General features: G+C 37.0%; 1 protein-coding gene across 4 annotated transcripts in view; it reads right to left on the reverse strand.

Annotated features, from left to right (window-relative positions):
- Positions 1-20,106, reverse strand: part of LOC123321548 (neurotrimin-like) — a 652,977-nt gene that overhangs the window by 30,375 nt on the left and 602,496 nt on the right. For all 4 annotated transcript variants that reach the window (XM_044909213.1, XM_044909212.1, XM_044909214.1 and 1 more), the window contains 3 exons: positions 18,625-18,918; positions 6,859-6,996; positions 5,188-5,295 (listed from right to left, as the gene is read on the reverse strand). In XM_044909213.1, coding sequence (XP_044765148.1) covers positions 5,188-5,295; positions 6,859-6,996; positions 18,625-18,918 — 540 coding nt within the window. The remainder of the gene's footprint in view (positions 1-5,187; positions 5,296-6,858; positions 6,997-18,624; positions 18,919-20,106) is intronic.

Consider the following 20,106-nt stretch of genomic DNA (forward strand, 5'->3'; position numbering starts at 1 on the left):
AAGGCGTTCGACTCTGTCGACCACTCAATTCTCGAATCTAAACTTATCCAATTTGGAATATGGGGTGCTCTTCTCAGATGGCTATTGTCCTACTTCAATTTTAGGATTCAATTTGTCAAGGTTAGGGATGCGTTATCTGACGCAATTCTGGTAACTTCTGGTGTTCCTCAGGGCAGCCACTTGGGTCCTCTACTATTCCTAATTTTTCTAAATGATGTATCCAGTTGTTTTTGGCATTCTCTGTTCCTGATATTTGCGGATGATCTCAAAATTTTTCTTGCAGTTAACAATAGGGAGGACGCTCGTAATATCCAGGCTGATCTTGACAGATTGGTAAAATGGTGTGAACATAATAGACTGCATCTTAATGTCGATAAGTGCAAGCACCTAACCATCTATCGCGGTAGTCCCCGAGTTGACTGCACTTTCTCATTGTCTAACAATTTCCTTGAAAGAGTAGACCAAATCAGAGATTTGGGTGTACTATATAATTGTAACATGAGTTTCAAGCCTCATGGTGGTTATATTGTAAATAGAGGTGTAAAGTTGCTTGGGTTTATTATCAGACACTCGCAGGATTTCCAGTCGGAGGAGACACTTAGGTATCTTTTTGTGACGCTTGTTAGGCCGACGCTGGAGTTTGCTTCAGTTGTGTGGTCTCCTTATACGTACATGGACTCTGAGAGGATTGAGAAGGTACAAAATAGGTTTCTTATGTATATTTCCTTTCGCCTTGGCATTGAGAGGATACATTTTTCAGCTTCACTCATGAGATCTAGAATCGATCTGCCCTCATTGTTCCTTAGACGCAAGCGTGGAGATGTGATATTTTTTTCTAAGTTGATTTATGGGGCACTAAACTGCCCTGATCTGCTTGAGCTTTTCAGCTTTCTGGTTCCTCCTAGGCGAACCAGAGGTAGAACTCTTCTTCATATCCATGATTATAAATGTAACTATTCTAAAAACTCTCCTGTCCCAAGGATTAGCAATCACGTAAACGTTGCATCTGTCTCAGGAATTGACTTTTTTAATCGGTCTTTATCGGGGTTATTAAGTTTAAATTTAAATTAAAATTGTAAAACACGTTGTCTACTGTTATGAAGTGCTTCTCGCTATCAATGTGCTTGTACTGAAATTTGTAAATGTTGTCCATTCCATTGTGTTGCACACAGTTATTTGTGTTATTTTTACTATTGTATTAAAGGGTATATCCCGTTTATTTCTTTAGATAAATAGATAAATATTCTTATTCAGAAGAGTCTACTTCTCACGAGGGATGACAATTTCGATTTCGTTTATAATGAATCCATCATCTTTTTGATATCTTCATCGCAAAAGTGCTCTTAACACACAAATTGATTCGGAGTCGATTCTTGAGATAAGGTTTTTTCCAATTTTCTCTCAAAAATGCTCTCGGAAATTTTATCTCTTCTCCTTTTCTTTCCGATGCCAAAACACTCTTATACTAGCGCACGCTTCAACATTTCACCATGTTCATATGTTATTCTCTTATCAAAAATCGAAAATAATAATATTCCTATCATCTGTCACCAGGGAAACAATTCACTCAGCCAACGAGCCAACTACAATTTGATTAGTGTAAATCAAAATTTCGCACTCTCGTGATCGTCAGCGCGGCTATTGGCAAAAGCATGAACAACTCTATTGGTACATATTTTAAGGGACAAAAAATCTGTGGTCTCAAAGCAGCGATCGTTCTCTTTCTCTCTACTCTCCATAACTAGCACATTCAAAATATAAATACACGGAAATGTAAGAATCCTGCAAGCCACAAGGAATGGTCTAGAAGAATCTCTGTAAAGGTTGGCGAACATGATTCGCATGACTCTCTTTTGAGCAATGCACAATCTCTCGCTCTGTACGGAGAAAATATGACGTTGTTTTAGAGGTGGCAGTATACTAGGCCGTAGTAAATAAAAGCAACGTCGAGTAAGGCAGGGATTTTTTAATACGAAAAAAGGCGTTGCATGATCTATAAATTTCATTTCAGAGAGCATCTATTTGCTGCTCTCACCTCAAATTGCGGTCAATGAATATTCCTAAAAATTTCGTACAGTCTACGGACTGAATAGTAGAATGCTCGAATTGAAGATCTCAAAGAGAGTTGGTCACTAAACCCAGAGCAGATCTAGATCTGGAGTGCTGGACTGATCATAGGCTGGTAATCTCCATGATCTCAAAATACCAACGCAAGCCTAAGTTACTAAGAGAGCGCCTTAAAAATCTACAACTACAAAACAAAGAAAATATTCACAGCTGCCGTCAAAGATAGCCTAACACCACCGGATTATAACGACGACATTGAGAGTCATTGGCTCCGCTTCAAACCATCACTTACAAATACAGCGAAAGAAATACTGGGCATAGAACGCTCCCGAAAATCCCCAGACTGGTTCGCCGACAGCGAAACTCATATCGCACCACTTTTGGAGGCAAAACGTAAAGCGATGAAAACAGCAATTAACAAACCTGGCGATGTTGCAGCTCAAAATAGATTTATAAACATAAAACGCGAGATCCGTCAAGAAATAAGAAAAATCAAGGATAGCTGGTGGAAAGAAAAAGCTAGGGAAATACAAGCTTACGCGAATAACCATGACTACAGGCGTTTTTTCGAAGGTATCAAAACTGTTTATGGTCCAAGCAGAATAGCTAACTTTCCTGAAAGAGATGATCATGAAACTATGCTAACTGACGATAGAAAAATTCTCGAAAGATGGAAGGAGCCTTACTCACACGTCTTGAATCAAAATAACGACTCGGATTTATCCATTTCAGACCTGCTCCCCGCGTATAGTCCGATGACATCGCTTGATGACGAAATCTCAATGTCGGAAATCATAAGTGCGATAAGAAATATGAAAAATGATAAGTCACCTGGTCTAGACGGCATTCCAGCGGAGATATTCAAAGCCCTAAATGAAGACATTGTCAATACCCTGCTGACACTATTCCGCAAGATCTTGGAACACGGAGATGTGTCACGAGACTTCAGAGACGCTTTAGTTATCAACCTCTATAAGAACAAAGGCGATACGTCAAATTGCAACAATTACAGGGGCATATCGTTGCCCAGTGTGGCCGGCAAAATTCTCTCGAAGATTATGGCTAATCCTTTGAATCCACTCCTGAAAAGCCATTACCTGAATCCCAGTGCGTCTTTCGACCAAATCGAGGTACAGTCTACATCGATTTGAGTATACAGCATAATAGCTCCGATCATTTCTTAATCAACTGTGGAATAAAACAAAGCTGCGTGTTAGCGCCTTTACTATTCAATATTTTCGCCATAGCTGTCTCAATAATCGCTTACACGATTATGCCTGTAAGAAGTGTTGGAATAAGATTCAGATTTGATGGAGGAATATTCAACCTGAAGCGCCTCAGAGCAAAAGCCCGTTACAAAGTTTATCACGGATCTACAGATAATGTTGGACACCTATATACAAGGCTTTACGCCTTAGACTGAATGTCGACAAAACCAAAATTCTGGTAAGTCCAGAAAGCCTTCAAAAAGATATCAGCCTGGGAAAAGAAACTCTAAAACACGTCGAGCAGTTCAAATACTTTGGAAGCTTCATAAATAGTAGGGCTAACCTAGACAGTGAAATACACAACCGCATCAATTCGGCATTACGGGCATTCTGGAAGCTAAAGGACATAGTGTTTCAAGGTCACGACCTCAATCTGAAGACCAAGACAGCTGCTTACAAATCAGTGGTCCTCCCAACGCTTCTTTACGGAAGCGAAAGCTGGATACCCTACAGGCGACATATTAAACAGCTTGAACAAACGCAAAAACGTAATCTAAGACAGATGGTTCCACAAAGTTTCGAATGCAGAAGTCTTGCAACGCGCGAGTTATACAACAGTTGAGACTCAAGTAACGAGGGCCCGACTCAGATGGAGCGGCCACATTCTGAGGATGCAAGACACAATACTCCCCAAAATAGCTCTGTATAGAGAATTCACAGTGGGAGCCCGGAAACCAGGCCATTATAAGCGGTTTAAGGATATACTATATCATTCCCTAAAATCAGTAAGGTAATGCCAATCGTAACTAGCGTTAGACAGGTGACAGTGGAGGTCTTTGATACACATTTATAATGGAGACTAGAGAAGGATACAGCGGCGGCCAGAGCTAGTTGGTGAATATCCATCCCGGAGTGTGGAAGGATCTATATGTCACGTTTGAGTCTCTTCAGTCACAGGAGGTCACACAGTCGCAATCAGACCTAAAAAATTATGAGTCTGTTCGCACCGTTCTTTTTTTGTTTTTTTATTTTAACCCTTTATGGGTTTTTCATTTTTTTCATTATGTGGACGAAATACCGAATTCGAGTTCTTAATTTTTTATGGATTTTTCCGTCAACGACTTACATCCCAGGACTGTCTTATGTTTTTTTGCTTTTGAAAACACTTCCTTTCCGTAGAGTGATAATTGATAAATTGCCTGAAATAAAAATCGCACTTACACAAACAAACGAATGTGTAAGTGATAGGTTTTTCTGAATCTTCATCAAGTACTACTCTATCTCAAAATACTTGAAAAAATTCACTAAGTCCAACTATTTCATCCCTATAATAAAAGAAAGGTTTGAGAGGAACCATATTGATGAACTAATCAACCGCAGCAATAAAAAGTGTTTCCACTTCTGACACAAAAAGTAAGAGTTGCATTTGGAAAACCTCAACTTCCCTTGACTCCTCATAGACAGGGCATGAGAAACTCAGTCATGCATGAAAAGTTGTGTAATTTTAAATAAAATAATGGATCTGCCCGAGCTCTTTTATACAAAATGTTAAACACCGAATATATGAGTTTCGTACGTTATGTTTTACTCACTCTGTATGTTATTTACCGTTATTGAAAAATAGAGGTTTCATAAGACCTATTACTGAGTATACACTGCAGCGTCACATTTCATTATTTGGGCTTGTTCACGAGCGATTTTCAGAAAAATGGTACTAGTTCAAAATTGAAACTGGCTTCAGCTATTTTCATAAAAATTAAAAATGATCCTATCAAAATGAGTCTTGAATTTCTGAATATAAGAACCCTTCAAGGCTCAAATACTCCTTCTTTCTTTGGCTTTGTGACGAAAGGAAATAGAGACATAATAAATAAGACATAAATAAAATTCAAAATAATAATTGCTATATTACTTGATGACTTCGTTGCGATATCTCCGAGAACGTCGTTCTTCATTTTTGTGTCTGAAAACTCCCGTTCAGAGTTTTTCTTCCCATCTAATATGTGCGGCTTCCTGGGACCTATAAGTGAAAAAAAATTAGGTAGTTTTCATATCCTCGAATCAGAAGTTTCGTCAATTTTTAGATTCACATTGATATTATCATCCCGTATAAACATGAGTTTGTTTGTAGTTTTTACATTCTATAATAGAGTTTTACATTCTATATTCTATAAAGAATAAAGCCATATTCGGCAATTCAATGCACAACGATAGAAGACAGAAACACTATTTGATGATAATTATTTGTAAGATTTCAAAGATAGGTCAATTCACTGGAACAATGGTGAAAACCCTTAATGTCAACTTTCTGATATATATTGAAACACAATCATGAGAAAGAGAAGTATATCTTTCGGCAATTAGAACACAATATTGAATGAATAAACTGATAGATAATTGAACTGAACAGTAAACTAAGTTGTCAGTGAAATCCTAATGATTGATCTATGTTTTGGCACAAATTCGACACCAAGTACCAATTTCAGGTATACTCCTTTTAATGCACCTGTCGAATGTCTGATTGGTCATGCGTGCTTTTGAGGAGTAGTCGGGTTTCGGGTAATTGCACGACATATTATGAGGTTGTTGTTGATTGTTGACTTGAATAAAAAAGATTATTTACGTTGTAGAAAAAATTACTTCTAACCGATCTACAAGCTATAGACATTATACATCTGATTCTCTGCGATCTTACAGTTATATTTTGTTCTTTCTTTTTTCTGAACTCATCTAGTCATAGATCCACCCCACTAGATATATGGTATCTATCTGATATTTTTTCTTTTATTTTTCCTCGAAAATCACTGCTTAGATTAACTTTTGGATCCAGGTGCTGGTGCTATAATAATAATATCCTGAAACGAAAACTAAACAGGTTCGCAGTCCCATCTTCATCTAAATTATTCGATTAGTGCAATTTTTTAGACCTAGCGAAAATTATCTAATTTATACTGAATCTGTATATTGTATACTGATACATGTAAATGTTTGTAATTTTTGAATATCTGACTTTGTTTGAGTATTTTGCACGTCATGTGAACATAATCAACTTCTTTTGAAAGTTTTGGCCAATCGTTTTTCACTGCACTTTGACTGTTCGAAAGGGAACTCTCCAAGAAGGGCTTTAGTCTTTAAAAAAGTGGAGTAAAGTTATTGAGTGTCAACCCCTTGAATACTCAAAGGTAAAGTACAGTTGAGTATAGTAGATTCGACAAATTCGTGCAGAGTACAGTTGGGTGAAATTGAATTCAGTCCTCCACATATTTTGTACTTTCACATCTATTCGACCTTAAATTACTTTGGAAAAACAGGTTTCACATGCTGAAATAGTAGAATCTTTAGGTTCATGTATGAGAATAAATAGGGAGCAGATCAACAGACAGCATCAATGTTTAATAGGACATACCTATAATCTATACTATATTACAAATCATTTTTTTCGGATCAGCAGCTAACTTGAACATCAATCTGCAGAAAACCACATATTGATAAAAATATGGCTCCATTCCGAAGTTTTAATTGTACAAAACAACGAAAAAACTTTTATTCGTGTTTTCAATATTAGAAAGTTGAATGTACTCACCTTCGATGAGAATATGAGTCAAGGAAGATAAATTGCTGAGAAGACTCGTATTCAGGCGGGAATTACCCCACAAATGCTTAATTTTCTCAGGTGTTTCGGCAGTCGTACTTTTTGCCGATGTTGTTGGAGGGGAAGAAACTGAAAGTGGAAAAAAATGTAAAAGTATTCACCGAAATAATTCACGACTCAGAAAATTTTGGCACAAAAGTACTACTAATGAATGAAATGTACAAAGGAAACACAAAACTTTTCTGACTACGGGGAAATACTGTACTAACAGTAGAGAATTTGAGTAAATATCTTAGGTTGAATTTATCGACTTAGTACTATTGTTGTAATCACATGATTTTTATTGGAGCAGCGCTATATCGTTTATTGATATAATAGTGAAATTTGATAAAAGGAAAGCTGAAATTTCATCAACTCAATACCATAATTATTGTGTAGATAACAAAAACTATAAAAATCATCATTTAATTAACTCTGGAGCCTCAACACATATCATTATTTTACTTTTGTATAGTTATCCAAATAATTTAAATTATACCTTCTCAACAGTATTTTTTTATAAGATGAAAATCATGTAGTGTGAAAAGGAGAATATATTGCTTTTGCGTTTAAAATAGCAAAACATTGTTTCGAAGAACACATGACTGAGTTTCCAACACACTTCAATGTTAATTTAACAGTTATTCTCTAAGCGAATGCTGCAAAATTTAAAGGATACGTATATGCGAAGAACAAGCGAATATCACGGGTGTGAAGGCAGCAAAGATTTTTTCAATTTCGCTCATACTATATATAATTTAAAAATACATGTTGTTCGGTGTTTTTTGATACAAATGAGTTATTTCGAACATTATGAACACAGTCAATAGGGTGGAATAATTCGTGCATCAAAAACTGATCCACCACCAACCCCCTGAAGTTGAACAATCTTGATACAGCAAATGGTGTAAAAAATACCAACATACTGAACACGACTCATAAGGTGATATATTTTGTGCATCAAAAACTATCCCCAGACCACTCCTGTGAATTTGAAATATCTTGATATAGTAAAAAGTGTAAGAAATGCCCGACGCTCAGGGTTTTTTGATGGAAATGGGTTGTTACCAACATACCGAACAATAGGAAAAAACTGAACACGGTCAATGAAATCCTAAAATGTCAGTTGTCTGAAAAAGATTTTCATAATTTGGTGAGTTCCAGCAATGCCAAAATTTTGAATGCCTATCAAAGACACTCCGAGATACAGATGCGGAAAATTGCACGTTTAATGAATCAGGTCAATGTGGTTCAAAATTCCAAAGGGCCTCGATAATGTCAAGTTCAGTGAGATAATTCTCAATTTAACAGATACGGTTTTTTGTGATGAGGAGATAAAATTACTGAACTTGGGCTCGAAGTTTTCAATTCCGACCTTGGTTGTCGCCGTAGAAACCTTCTTTAGAGCAAACAAGGTGGACAATGTCAATATTGTCCGTAGTCATATTATTTCTACTCTTGATAAATTTAAGAAAACCCGAAATGAGTCACCCAGAGATCTGTCAAACTTGATACATAGCTTAAGATCTGTTAAAGAAAAAATTGCTGACAATAACCAGTTTTTTTCAAAAGCTGACGAGGGTGATTGCCTCGTTATACTTGAAAGGAGTGACTATGAAAGAAAAGTGCTGGATTTCCTCAACAACAATGGTTTCAAAAAGGTAACTGAAGCATGTGTTAACAAATATCTATCCTCTCTAGCGCCTGTTTTGTGCAAACTGGAAATCTTTATTACCCCCCCGACTCTTTGGTCTCCCCAAAGTTCACAAACCGGAAATACCTATTAGACCTGTGGTTTCATTCTGCGCAACTCTTGCCTTCAAAATTTCCAAATACTCGACAAAGTTCATTTTTTCCGACTTGAATATTGAATTAGTTTATAGTATCACTAACAGCTCAGAGCTTGTAATAAAACTTAGACTTTCTTATCCCTGATAATACCATACTCGCATCTTTTGATGTCAAAAACTTGTTCAATACGGTACCCGTTCAGCAAATACTGAAAATCTTCCAAAATATTCTATTCAGTTCTCAGTTCTCAAACGGACTGGAAGACTGTATATACCGACTTACCGAATTATGTCTTCATCAAAATTTCTTCAAGCTTGGAGATGACATGTTTGTTCAGGAGGATGGATTGAGCATGGGGAAATGCTTGTCACCACCTTTTGCAGAATTGTTTATGTCATGGTTTGAAAGAAAATTAATATTCAACACAAGCAATCCTTTTAGGAAGAAAGTTATTTTCGGGTATAGATACGTGGATGATATTATGATAGGTTGGAATGGAAGCGAGGAAGAACTGAAACTTTGTTGAGTGGATTGATATACTTAATAAAAATATGAATTTCACATTGGAATTGGAATCAAAGGGGAAAAGTAACTTTTCTGATCTTTCTATCATGAAAGACTGTAATAAACTGGCATTTGATATATTTAGGAAGCCATCACAAACATACCCTTCCATCGACAGATCATCTTGCCACTTCATGGGTCACAAGATGGCGTCGTTTAATACTTATGTGAACTGGCTGCTGAGAATTCCTATGAAAGAAGAATCCTACGAGAAAGAAGTCAATACTCTCAAATATATAGCTATCAAAAATGGATATTATTGAAAATCTGATGAAAAAGAAAAAACAAACACAATCCAGTGAGGCAGCAGTCATCCAGTCAATCTCTGAACCCGGAACTAACAGAACAAATGATAAATTTTGCAGTCTTCCGTACTATGGAAGTATATCTCATAAAATAGCAAGAGTTCTGAGAAATATAGAGAATACGAAGATATCCTTTAAATCGCAAAATACTCTACAACAGATTTTGATCAAAAATAAAACCCCTATAGATAAACTAGAAAAACCAGGTGTTTACAGGCTCGAATGTGGTGATCCTGACTGCAACACTATATACGTGGGTAGGAGCGGGAGATCCATAGAATCCAGGACAAAGGAACATCTTAGTAGCCTCAGAAACCCCAACAACAATAAATCTATTTTCGGTTCACACCTGAGAGACGAGGAATACTGCTTTGACATTAACACCAATATGAGATTGATACATCATTGTGATTTTGGGTTTAAAAAGGAGATATCAGAGGAAGTTGAAATATTCAAACATTGATACATCATTGTGATTTTGGGTTTAAACAGGAGATATCAGAGGAAGTTGAAATATTCAAACATTTAAGGAACAACCAATATAACACAATCAATGGACTGTTAAAGAATAATATAAAAGAAACGTATAAATTATTGCCACCTAGCACACGAGCTTGAGTGAGCCTTGAAGCAGATGTTGCTTTTATTTGTTTGTATCCGTGATCAAATACCTACTTTGTTCTGTGTTCCACGTTTCTGTTTTTGACGTATCACTTCTAGTCTGCATGTTTGATTTTTAATTTTAATTGACACCTGTAACTATGGTTTTAACTTTTAATGACTGCCTATCATGACCATTTTGGAACCTAAAACCGTGAGTTTTACTCTAGTTATTTGTTAATTGATTTATTAACGTATTTGTTTATGATATTATCATATACAAAATTCTTATTTTCTCCGTTCTAAGTTTTAGCTTATTTATATTGTAGATATTCATGGTTTGATAATGGCTAGTAGCCGAAACATGTCTTTGGATCCATATCCAACAAAGTGGCTGGTGGCCGCGTCATGCTAGCCTCAAGATAGCTTTCAAACCGACGAATATTTTGGGCGAGATTTTGATTCCTAACAAGACACCTATCCCTAAGCTTGAGAGGAGTGGAGTATATAAGCTCAGCTGCGGGGAGATGAGCTGCCCCGCCGTGTACATTGGGCGAAGTGGAAGAGCAATAGGTACAAGGGTTCGGGAACATCTGCAAAGTAGTAAGTATTCCTCTAATAACAGGTCGGTCTTCGGGGTACACTTGAGGGAGAACGGCCATTGTTTCAGTCCTGCTGATGACATGGAAATGCTACACACTTGCCCATATGGGTTGAGACAATGTATAATGGAGGAGTTGGAAATATTTAAACACTCGAGGAATGATAGGTTCGACACGTTAAATGCTTCTTCAATAACCTGTTTCCCTCTTTTGTTTTCCTTGGTCGATGTTTGACAACATTGCTTCAGTGCATTTTACTCCTACTTCACAACACCTCTTGCCTACATTTCGTGCCGTGGGTTTATTCCGGTGTAGTCCATTTGTCTCAGATTTGACAATTTCTGTGTGTGTTCATCATTGTGAAGGTTATCCTAACAAAATGTACGAATGACAACTTTTGACCCAGTCTTAAAAGACTCCACACAACGTACCTGTTTTATCATAATAGAGGCCTTCCTCGACAGCACACCAGTTCCTCGATAAACTGTTAATTTTGTTATTTCAACATCTATTTCAATGTCTATTTCAACATCTATTGCTTATGTAATATTTTTAGATTGTGTTCTGACGATGGCCATGGGCCCAAACATGTCGACACAATAATAATAGATCGAGTCCAAAATATACTGGAATAACCCTAACCCTTATAGTTGAATCCAGTAGGATGAGCTTCAGAGAATTCTTGCCGAAACATGTCACCTGTATGATTGAATATATGGCTCAAAAAATCGGAGTGTTTTCAAGACCTTTTCACTGCTTCTATACTTCTATACCCCTATAGGGTATTTTTTCATCAAAAACTAACCCCCACCAATCCTCTGAAGTTAGTAGTAAGAAATGTTAAATATTAGCAGTTGTCGTTAAAGCGAATGCGCGACATTAGTTCTTCTTCTTCTTCTATTCTTTATCTATATGCCTGGCTGATAGCCATCTACACATGGAACAAATCCTTGGGTATAAGAATTCTACTGTTGTTGTAGGACATAATCTTCACAAGGGTCAATCAGTTGTCTTCCAGTTAGTACAGTTTTTTTTTTTGTTATTTCACGGAGGAGTCACCAAATAACGATAATTGGCTCTGGATGTAGGAGAAGGTCACAACAACACAAATGTTACATGTTACAATTTAATCCCAGAATTGACCAGGAACCTGTACAGTATCCTGTGAATGCAAGATTTTAAAAGAATATAAGGTCATATATATTGATTGGATACTTTTTAATTGACTCACATTTAGTGAGGTCTGAGTACAATCTAGTGCAATTCAATAAATTATCTTGGCAGGCGAGAAATATGTGAAGCAGATCACCCCTGTCTCCACAAGTACACAAATCTGAGTCAATTACGTGAATTATGAATAAATGAGCCGGAGAGGAGAGTGATTAGACCTCAATCTATTGATGGTGGTAATGTTTCCTCTTGGGAGGTCGACTCCATGAAACCATTTTATGTATGCAACATCCGTATAATGAGTGAAAAAGCGTCCCCTCATTTGGGCAAGCCACTCTAGTTTCCACCTTTCCCATATTTTGAGCCTATAGAACGGCCAGAAGTCCTTGATGTCCACCTTAAGATTTAAGAAGGTTGGCTCATTGGAATCCTGCTTAGCCAGAATATCTGCCCTGTCATTACCCTCTATGTTAGTGTGGCTTGGTACTCACACTAGTTGTATGGAGAAGCGGTTCTGAGGTAAGTATTGTAGGTTGGATCTTATACAAAGAGAGATATAGTCGTGTTTTGCCGAAATTGACCAGTTGGTGATCCTTTTCAGAGCACTCTTAGTTTCTGAAATGATACTCTTTTTAATATTTCTTCGCTTAATTTCTCTTCTTCTTCTTCTTAATCCGCCGTCTCCCTTCGAAGGTTGGCGATCCAACTGGCTATTATAATGCGCGATACCGCACCTCTGAATATTTTTATAGAGGTCCGTTCGAGTCATCGACGCAGATCTTTGAGTCAAGATCTGCCTACCGATCTTTTCCTCGATGATCAATCGGGGGACGCAGTAACGCTCCCTCCTCATGACGTGCCCTATGTATTGTAGTTTTCGCTCCTTGATGGTAGTCATGAGCTCCTTCCTCTTAGCCATACGCGCACGGAGTTGTGAGCTCAAGTTTCGATCGACAAAAAGATTCATCATCGAAATGACCGTCTAGCTTGTTCTATTCTTGAAGAGATTTCTTTTTTTGGGTCACTAGCCTCGTTGACAAGGGCTCCTGAGTATGTTATAGGTGGCACTTGCTCCACTATTGCGTTGTTGATTTGGAGGATGGCTTGCTTCGGTGTCTTGGAGAACACAACTAGCTTAGTTTTTTTAACATTCATGTGAAGGCCATACTGTATGTTGTGCCCGACAACCAGATCCATCAAGCGCTGGAGGTGTGGGAGACTGCCGGCTAGCACCACTGTATCATCGGCGAAGCGTATGCTGTTGATATGGATGCCGTTGATCTTGATTAATTTCTCTGTTTGCCTCTAAAATGGCCATCATCTGGGCAGAGCATATGGAAAAATAATCTAGTAGCCGTTGCGCAATAGAGACGGGCTCCGCTCTCGTTCCCTCGCAGAGCCCTTCGGGCTCATTTAGAGCGTTTTACTACCTCCTATTTTTACTATTTCTACGTTCCAATTCCTTTAAGTATATAGATTACTGTAGAATGCTAATCCAGTAGTAAGAAATGCGGCGAAAAATTTCGAAGTTTTTGAGTTATGTTCTAACCAACTTAATCATTTATTCATCTACTAACGTCGTTAGATGTATAAAAACTCGAAGGTAGGCAATTCTAACTTCATTAAAGCATTTCAAAAACCAATTTTGAAAAGAACATTGTTAACCTAGCTTTCAATTAGGCAATTCAACGACCTGTCAATATGGCTGATGGTTGGCAAACAACGTTTGTTGGAAGCTTTTTCTGAATATTCGACATTGATTGGTGTTAAATATCGTTTAGTTTTTTTGAAATATATAGTGAATAGTGAGAACTAAGTTTTATTCCGCAAGAAATATGCCTGTAACATGTATTATGGTTAATTAACCATAATTGGATTTGTGTTGTGTTGTGTTAATTAACCATAATTGGAATTGTGGATGCCGTGCAGATCGGGACCATTAGCTTAGTTTTTTTCGTATACCTACTGTGACAAAATCTATGCATTACCCACATATTAACGATCTTTTAAAGAAAAAAAGGGATATGTGGTTAGCTTAATCAATTATCAGAAACCAAAGAGTATAGAAGAAGAATATCTTTCTGTTTCCATATATAAGTGAAACTGAATGTACAGTTTCATATAAGCTTGAAGAATGAATAATATATGTATATGTTGTACTCTCTTTCAGTTCATGAATAAACAACGTATTTTCAATACAAACTTATAATTTATTTAACTTGTAGGAAAACCTAGTTGTTTGAGTGAAGAAAATCATCCAGATTGGGTCCCATCACAGCACCTGGGTCATCAATCTATAGTCCATTCAAAACGCAAGTCTGAGGTGGATCGAAATTCACGGGCAGACAATAAAGAATGAAATTAACTCATGAAGCAGAGGAACCAAGTGAATAGGTAATGCCTAAGAAAAAATATTTTAAAATAACATTACCTACTTCAATCATTAGGTCGTGATTTCTTGCGAATATTTTTTCATAAAGGTATAACTTACTAAAAATATGTTAAATTTTCTATTTATTTTCTTCCCAAAATCTGGAAATATGATGAGATGATTATGATACCTGAACCGAACAAACCTGAACATGACGCAAAATCCTATAGACCCATAAGTCTATTACCAATATTAGGAAAACTGTTCGAGAAACTCCTACTCAAATGATTGAAGAAACACATATACATGAACAGACTCATACCCAATCATCAACTAGGTTTTAGGGAACAGCACTCTGCAATTCATCAAATACATCGTGTAGTGAACACTATTTCAACAATCCTAGAAGAGAACAAATATTGCATAGCTGTATTCCTCGATTCATCTCAAGCTTTCGATTAGGTATGGCACAACTGACTCCTAAAAACTCAAGAAACTACTCACCCAACCATACTATCTAATCCTGAAATTCTATGCTACGTATCGACACTTCGCCGTGAAATATGGTGATGCTATATCATGCCCAACTAAAATCCACAAGGAAGTATATTGGGTCCACTGCTCTACCTGATCTATACATCTGACATTCCAGAAAATCCAGCTACAACATTAGCCTCATTTGCAGATGATATAGCGACACTTACATCTCACGAAAATGCTGATTTGGCCTCCAAAAAGCTCCAGAAACATCTGACTGATGTCAGATGTACCTTGGAATTCATTTAGACCAACGCCTCACTTGGAAACCACACATCTTAGCCAAAAAAACACAAATAAACATGGAGTTTGGACAATTGTATTCGCTCATAGGAAGAATACAAAGCGATAATTAAACCGATATGTACATACGGCATACAATTCTGGGGATATGCTAAGAAATCCAATTTACAAATAGTACAGGGACTTCAGTCCAAAATACTTCGCTCGATAACAGATGCGCCTTGGTACGTGTCCAACTACATCGTACATAATGATTTGGTGATACCATTTATCGATGATGAAATAAAAAAAAAAACCAACAACAAAATACCATCACCTAGAAGGACATGACAGCCTCATAGACCAACTGCCACAAAACTCCTTCAGCAGAGGAGAACTTGGCCAATTGTAGTATTGTACAGAAGTATCAATAATATTTGATGACTTCTTCATGGCAGATAATATTTCAACACATTTACTTAATCCTTAAGAATAGTAGATTGTAAATTTCAATAAGGCGCTAAAAAAAAAATAGAGGAATGCAGTTTAAGGCATTATTAGTTTTCCGAAAAAGACGACATGAATGGCACATTCATTTTCCTCTGTCTCGTTGGGTTAAAAAGTTATAGTGCAGGTATTACCAATTTTGCCCTCCCTGTACATATAAAACATGAAAGCTGCCGTGCTCCTTCATATCCCAACGATGTCTTATGGGCCGGACGGTGATAACCGCCGATGCCTAAATAGAATTTTCAAAATATTGCACTTCAACAACATGCAGCTGGCAGCGAAGTTGAAAATCCAAGTGGCCAAATCAGGGTTTTTAAATAAGGAGGTTGAATTTTTGGTTCACATCGTAGCACCAGAAAACCTTAAACCTAACCCACTGAAAATTGATGCAATTTTTCGCTACCCAGTTCCGAAATTAAACACCAAACGAGTTGAAAGGATTTCTGAGACTCACAGGCTACTACCGCAAATATGAATTTCCACGGTTTGTCTGGAAAAAGGAAGAAAAATTACTCATTCAAAAGACTTCATGAAATCATTCAACAAAGATGAGTAAAACGGAGAAAAACGAGAGCTTTCGAATGAAACCAATATCGGAAAGATCCGTTGAGAAGCCCTGCTAGTGTAATATTACACCAGAAGGGCACTTTGAATTGCCTATAACTCAATATAGATACGGTGAGCAAAATGAACTGAGTTGTCAGCAAAACGGAGCAATCATTGAAATTGCAAAAATTCTTCGAGCTGCCCTGCTTGTGTAACGCCTCTCTTTCAAATGCCAGAAAACTGTTGTTGTGTTGCTGAATGCGATTTCTTCTGGCGAGTTATTACTGTTGTCATTATATTCTATTGTCTTTCAACTTTGACAGCCTGTATGTTTTTGCCACAGCAAAAGACTTTCAAGGCATATTTGGTCCTATCGCTATATTTGGATTCCTAATAGTAATAATAATTTTGATTCCTAATAGTTGAATCACCACGAATTTCATCATTGGATGCTAACTAACAATGTTTCCTCAAAAATAATGAAAATAACTGTGCCTAGGAAATCGTCAACAAGAGGAGAATAGTCTTATTCCAACAATTCACTGAAGGCCAACAGAGTGTTTTCTTGCAAAACGCTCCCAATTGGTAAAATCGTATTATTATTTGTTTAGGCCACAGCTGTTTCACTTTACGATATATTCAATTTTTTATAGTGAACCCACAAATGAATGGAATACTTATGAAATACACTGCGTAAAAAAATTAACGCAAATTTTGAAAATCTCAATTTTAATGAAAGTTAACTCTACATTGACTTTATAACTTACTTTTTATGTTCTCTCGGGAAGGTTTTGAACGAAACAAGACACATTAAATGGAAGAAAAATTCAGGATTTCACCGAATCTTATGTGAAAAAAGAGAAATGAACAATTTTCACAATACTGAAATGCTGATAAGTGATTTAATACTTGGTATTTCCACCCCTTGCGTTAATTACAGCTCGGCAACGACGGTTCATACTCAAAATGAGGGATCTCAAAATGTTCTGATCTAATCCTTCCCAGATTTCTCCGAGTTGGATTCCTAAGTCATTAAGAGTAGCTGGATGATTTTCTGAACTTCTCAGCCTTGAGGTTGTCCCAAACCTGCTCAATCGGATTGAGGTCTGGACTTTTTGCTGGCCATTCCATTCGAGAGACTTCAACCTCTTCAAGGTACTCCTGAACGATGCGCGCACGATGGGGTCTGGCATTATCGTCCATGAAATTTTCACCAATGTATGGGGCAAATGGCACTGCATGCTCTTCAAGAATGTTCCTTATATACTTATCAGCATTCATAGCTCCATTATCAACGACCACTAGGTCTGTGCGAGCAGTCAAAGATATTCCTCCCCATTCCATAATCGATCCTACCCCGAAACCAGTAGTATTCAGGAAATTGCACTGAGCATATCTTTCATGTGGACGTCTGTATACAAGGGAACGTCGATCACAATGGTAGAGGCAGAATCTAGACTCATCTGTGAAGAGAACTCTTTCCCAATCGGCCTCTTCCCAATGAATATGCTCTCTCGCGATTTCTTATTGTCTGAGTGCTAATTTGCACCTCATAGTTTGTTCAAGCTGAATTTGAAGGAGGCGAGCGGTTGCATACCGTTGTCTCAACGAAGAAACTCTCAAGTAACGATCTTGAATGGCAGTTGTTACCCGTGTCCTGGTCTTAGGACATTCATACCTGTCTCCCTGAATCGCTGCAACATTCTGGACACACTTGTATGGGAAACTCCAAACCTTTCTACAATTCTTGTGTATGTCCACCCTTCTTCTCGCAAAACTATCGCTTGGGCACATTCCTCTTGGGTCAAATTGCGTGTTTCGCGTTGCATAGCGATCGAGTGTAGAAAATCAAACGAAAGAAAAACTATTGATCACTAGAATTGATCGAGAACAACTGATTTTAGAATGGAGCCAATACATTCAAAATCTGATAATATCATCTTTTTTTATTGCTGCTGGGAAAAAACATCTGTATTGAAGAAAACCGTTGAAAGTGGATAACATATGCTGCATTATTCTGATAAAAATAATTATCATTGAGAACACCTTCAGTTCTAGAATAAATTTGAGATTTACATAATGTGAGTTAATTTTTTTGCGCAGTGTATATCAAAGACCATACCCTGAAAATTTTTACCAAGTGCGTCCGACTTGGTATGTTTCTTCCACTAGAATGAAAAATGAAGAGTTTCTGCTCTAGATTATTGTGATGACATTTTCGATTGAAAACTTGTTTTTTCGTTGTTGTTTCTTGTTTTTGAAATCTTGTATAGAAAAAAATGAGAAAAACCGATATGAATACGGAGAAATGATTCCAAATTTTTCAAATTCTGAAGCAAAACTCCTTTATTGTCCAAAATATTTACGAGACGAGACCGAGAAAAGTCTCGTCTCGAAAACGACGAGACTCTCGAAAACGACACCCTCGTGGGCATCGCTATTGCATTATGATAATCAAAGTATTCATCAGATTGTTCTTTGAAAAGTAGTCTATACTTACTGTAGAGTCTTATGCTACCATCTGTTTCCCCTCTAGGATTCTTAGCCATACATTTGTACGTTCCATAATCGCTTTGTTGTATATCATTTATCGTCAGTCTCATATGAGTTTTGTATGTAGGATTTCCAAGGATGTTCTCGGTGTGATACTTGCGTGATTCATGAATCATTTGACCATCTTCCCTCGTCCAGTAGTTCAAAGAACCAGGATGAGCCTCCGTGAAACACTCCAGGGTTACAGAGTAAGCTAGTGGAGCTCCAACTAGTTGGTGTGGAATCCATAACATAGGAGGAACTTGAAACAAAATTAATGATATAATATACATAGTGTAATATGGTACTAGCAACAATGAAAGGTTCTCGATAATTTTTGATGATTGCCACATCTGTTAAATTTTACACCGATTCCAATATTCGTCAGTGTTTGTTGGTGCAGGAATAAAAAAATTTTCAGTTCAAGAGGCAATTTTTCGAGATGTTATAAGCTAAGTATGAAGCTGCACCGTTATTTTGATCATGATCTGTACAAATTAGGAAGGCTTATCGGTGGATTGGATTGCATTCTTTACCAAATTAAAATATCCGTTTCAAGAGAAATATGATGTTTCTTATCGAAATCGGATAAGTGTTTCATTCGAGTAAAAAATGAATTCGAAATCAAATTTATTGTGTTGCTTCATGTTTAAATCGAAAAAGATATCTTGAAAAATATTGGCTTTATCGCTATGAAAGATGGTAATTACGTAAAAATTAAGGTAGAATCGAAAAATTGTGATAAAATGTCTATAACGCCATCGGCGTGAAATTGTGACCACTATTCTGAAAGAAATTGGGGAGAAAATTCGCATGAAAAATAATCTAGGTGTGATACTAGACGAAAAGCTTCCCTCCAGCAAATAAGTGGAAGGGAAGAGGACAAAGATAGGGCAATTAAATGAAATTTTATATCCCCTGATCAACAGAGGAAGCAGTCTCTCTAGAGAAAATTAATTGAAAATAATGTGACTGTATACCAGACTAATATGGTATAATGAAGAAAACTATATAAAAGAGAAACATCAAAGTACTATGAATAGGGTAATACGAAAAGTACTAGTTATTCCATGGGACATACGTAATAATCAGATCAAAGAAGAACTAAAAATTGAAACAATTAAAGAAATGAAAAAGATATTGAAAATACCGGTAAGAAAAACTGACAAAAGGATGTAGGTACCTTATGTAATGTTAACATGAAAGCTAGACAGAAGTAGATCTTCTTCAGTAAAAAGCAGAAAAACTGACAAAAGGATGTAGGCACCTTATGCAATGTTAACATGAAAGCTAGACAGAAGTAGATCTTCAGTAAAAACCAGAAAAACTGGGACACATTAGAAAAGAGTCGTATGGAAATAACTACCGGAGTTTGCTTGTAAACTCGCCACGTGTACTCACAGCAGCTTGAGCCTAAGTGATTATAACTATTAGCAACACGTGGTTTCTA

The sequence above is a fragment of the Coccinella septempunctata genome, chromosome X (assembly GCF_907165205.1).
Source record: "Coccinella septempunctata chromosome X, icCocSept1.1, whole genome shotgun sequence".
NCBI lineage: Eukaryota > Metazoa > Arthropoda > Insecta > Coleoptera > Coccinellidae > Coccinella > Coccinella septempunctata.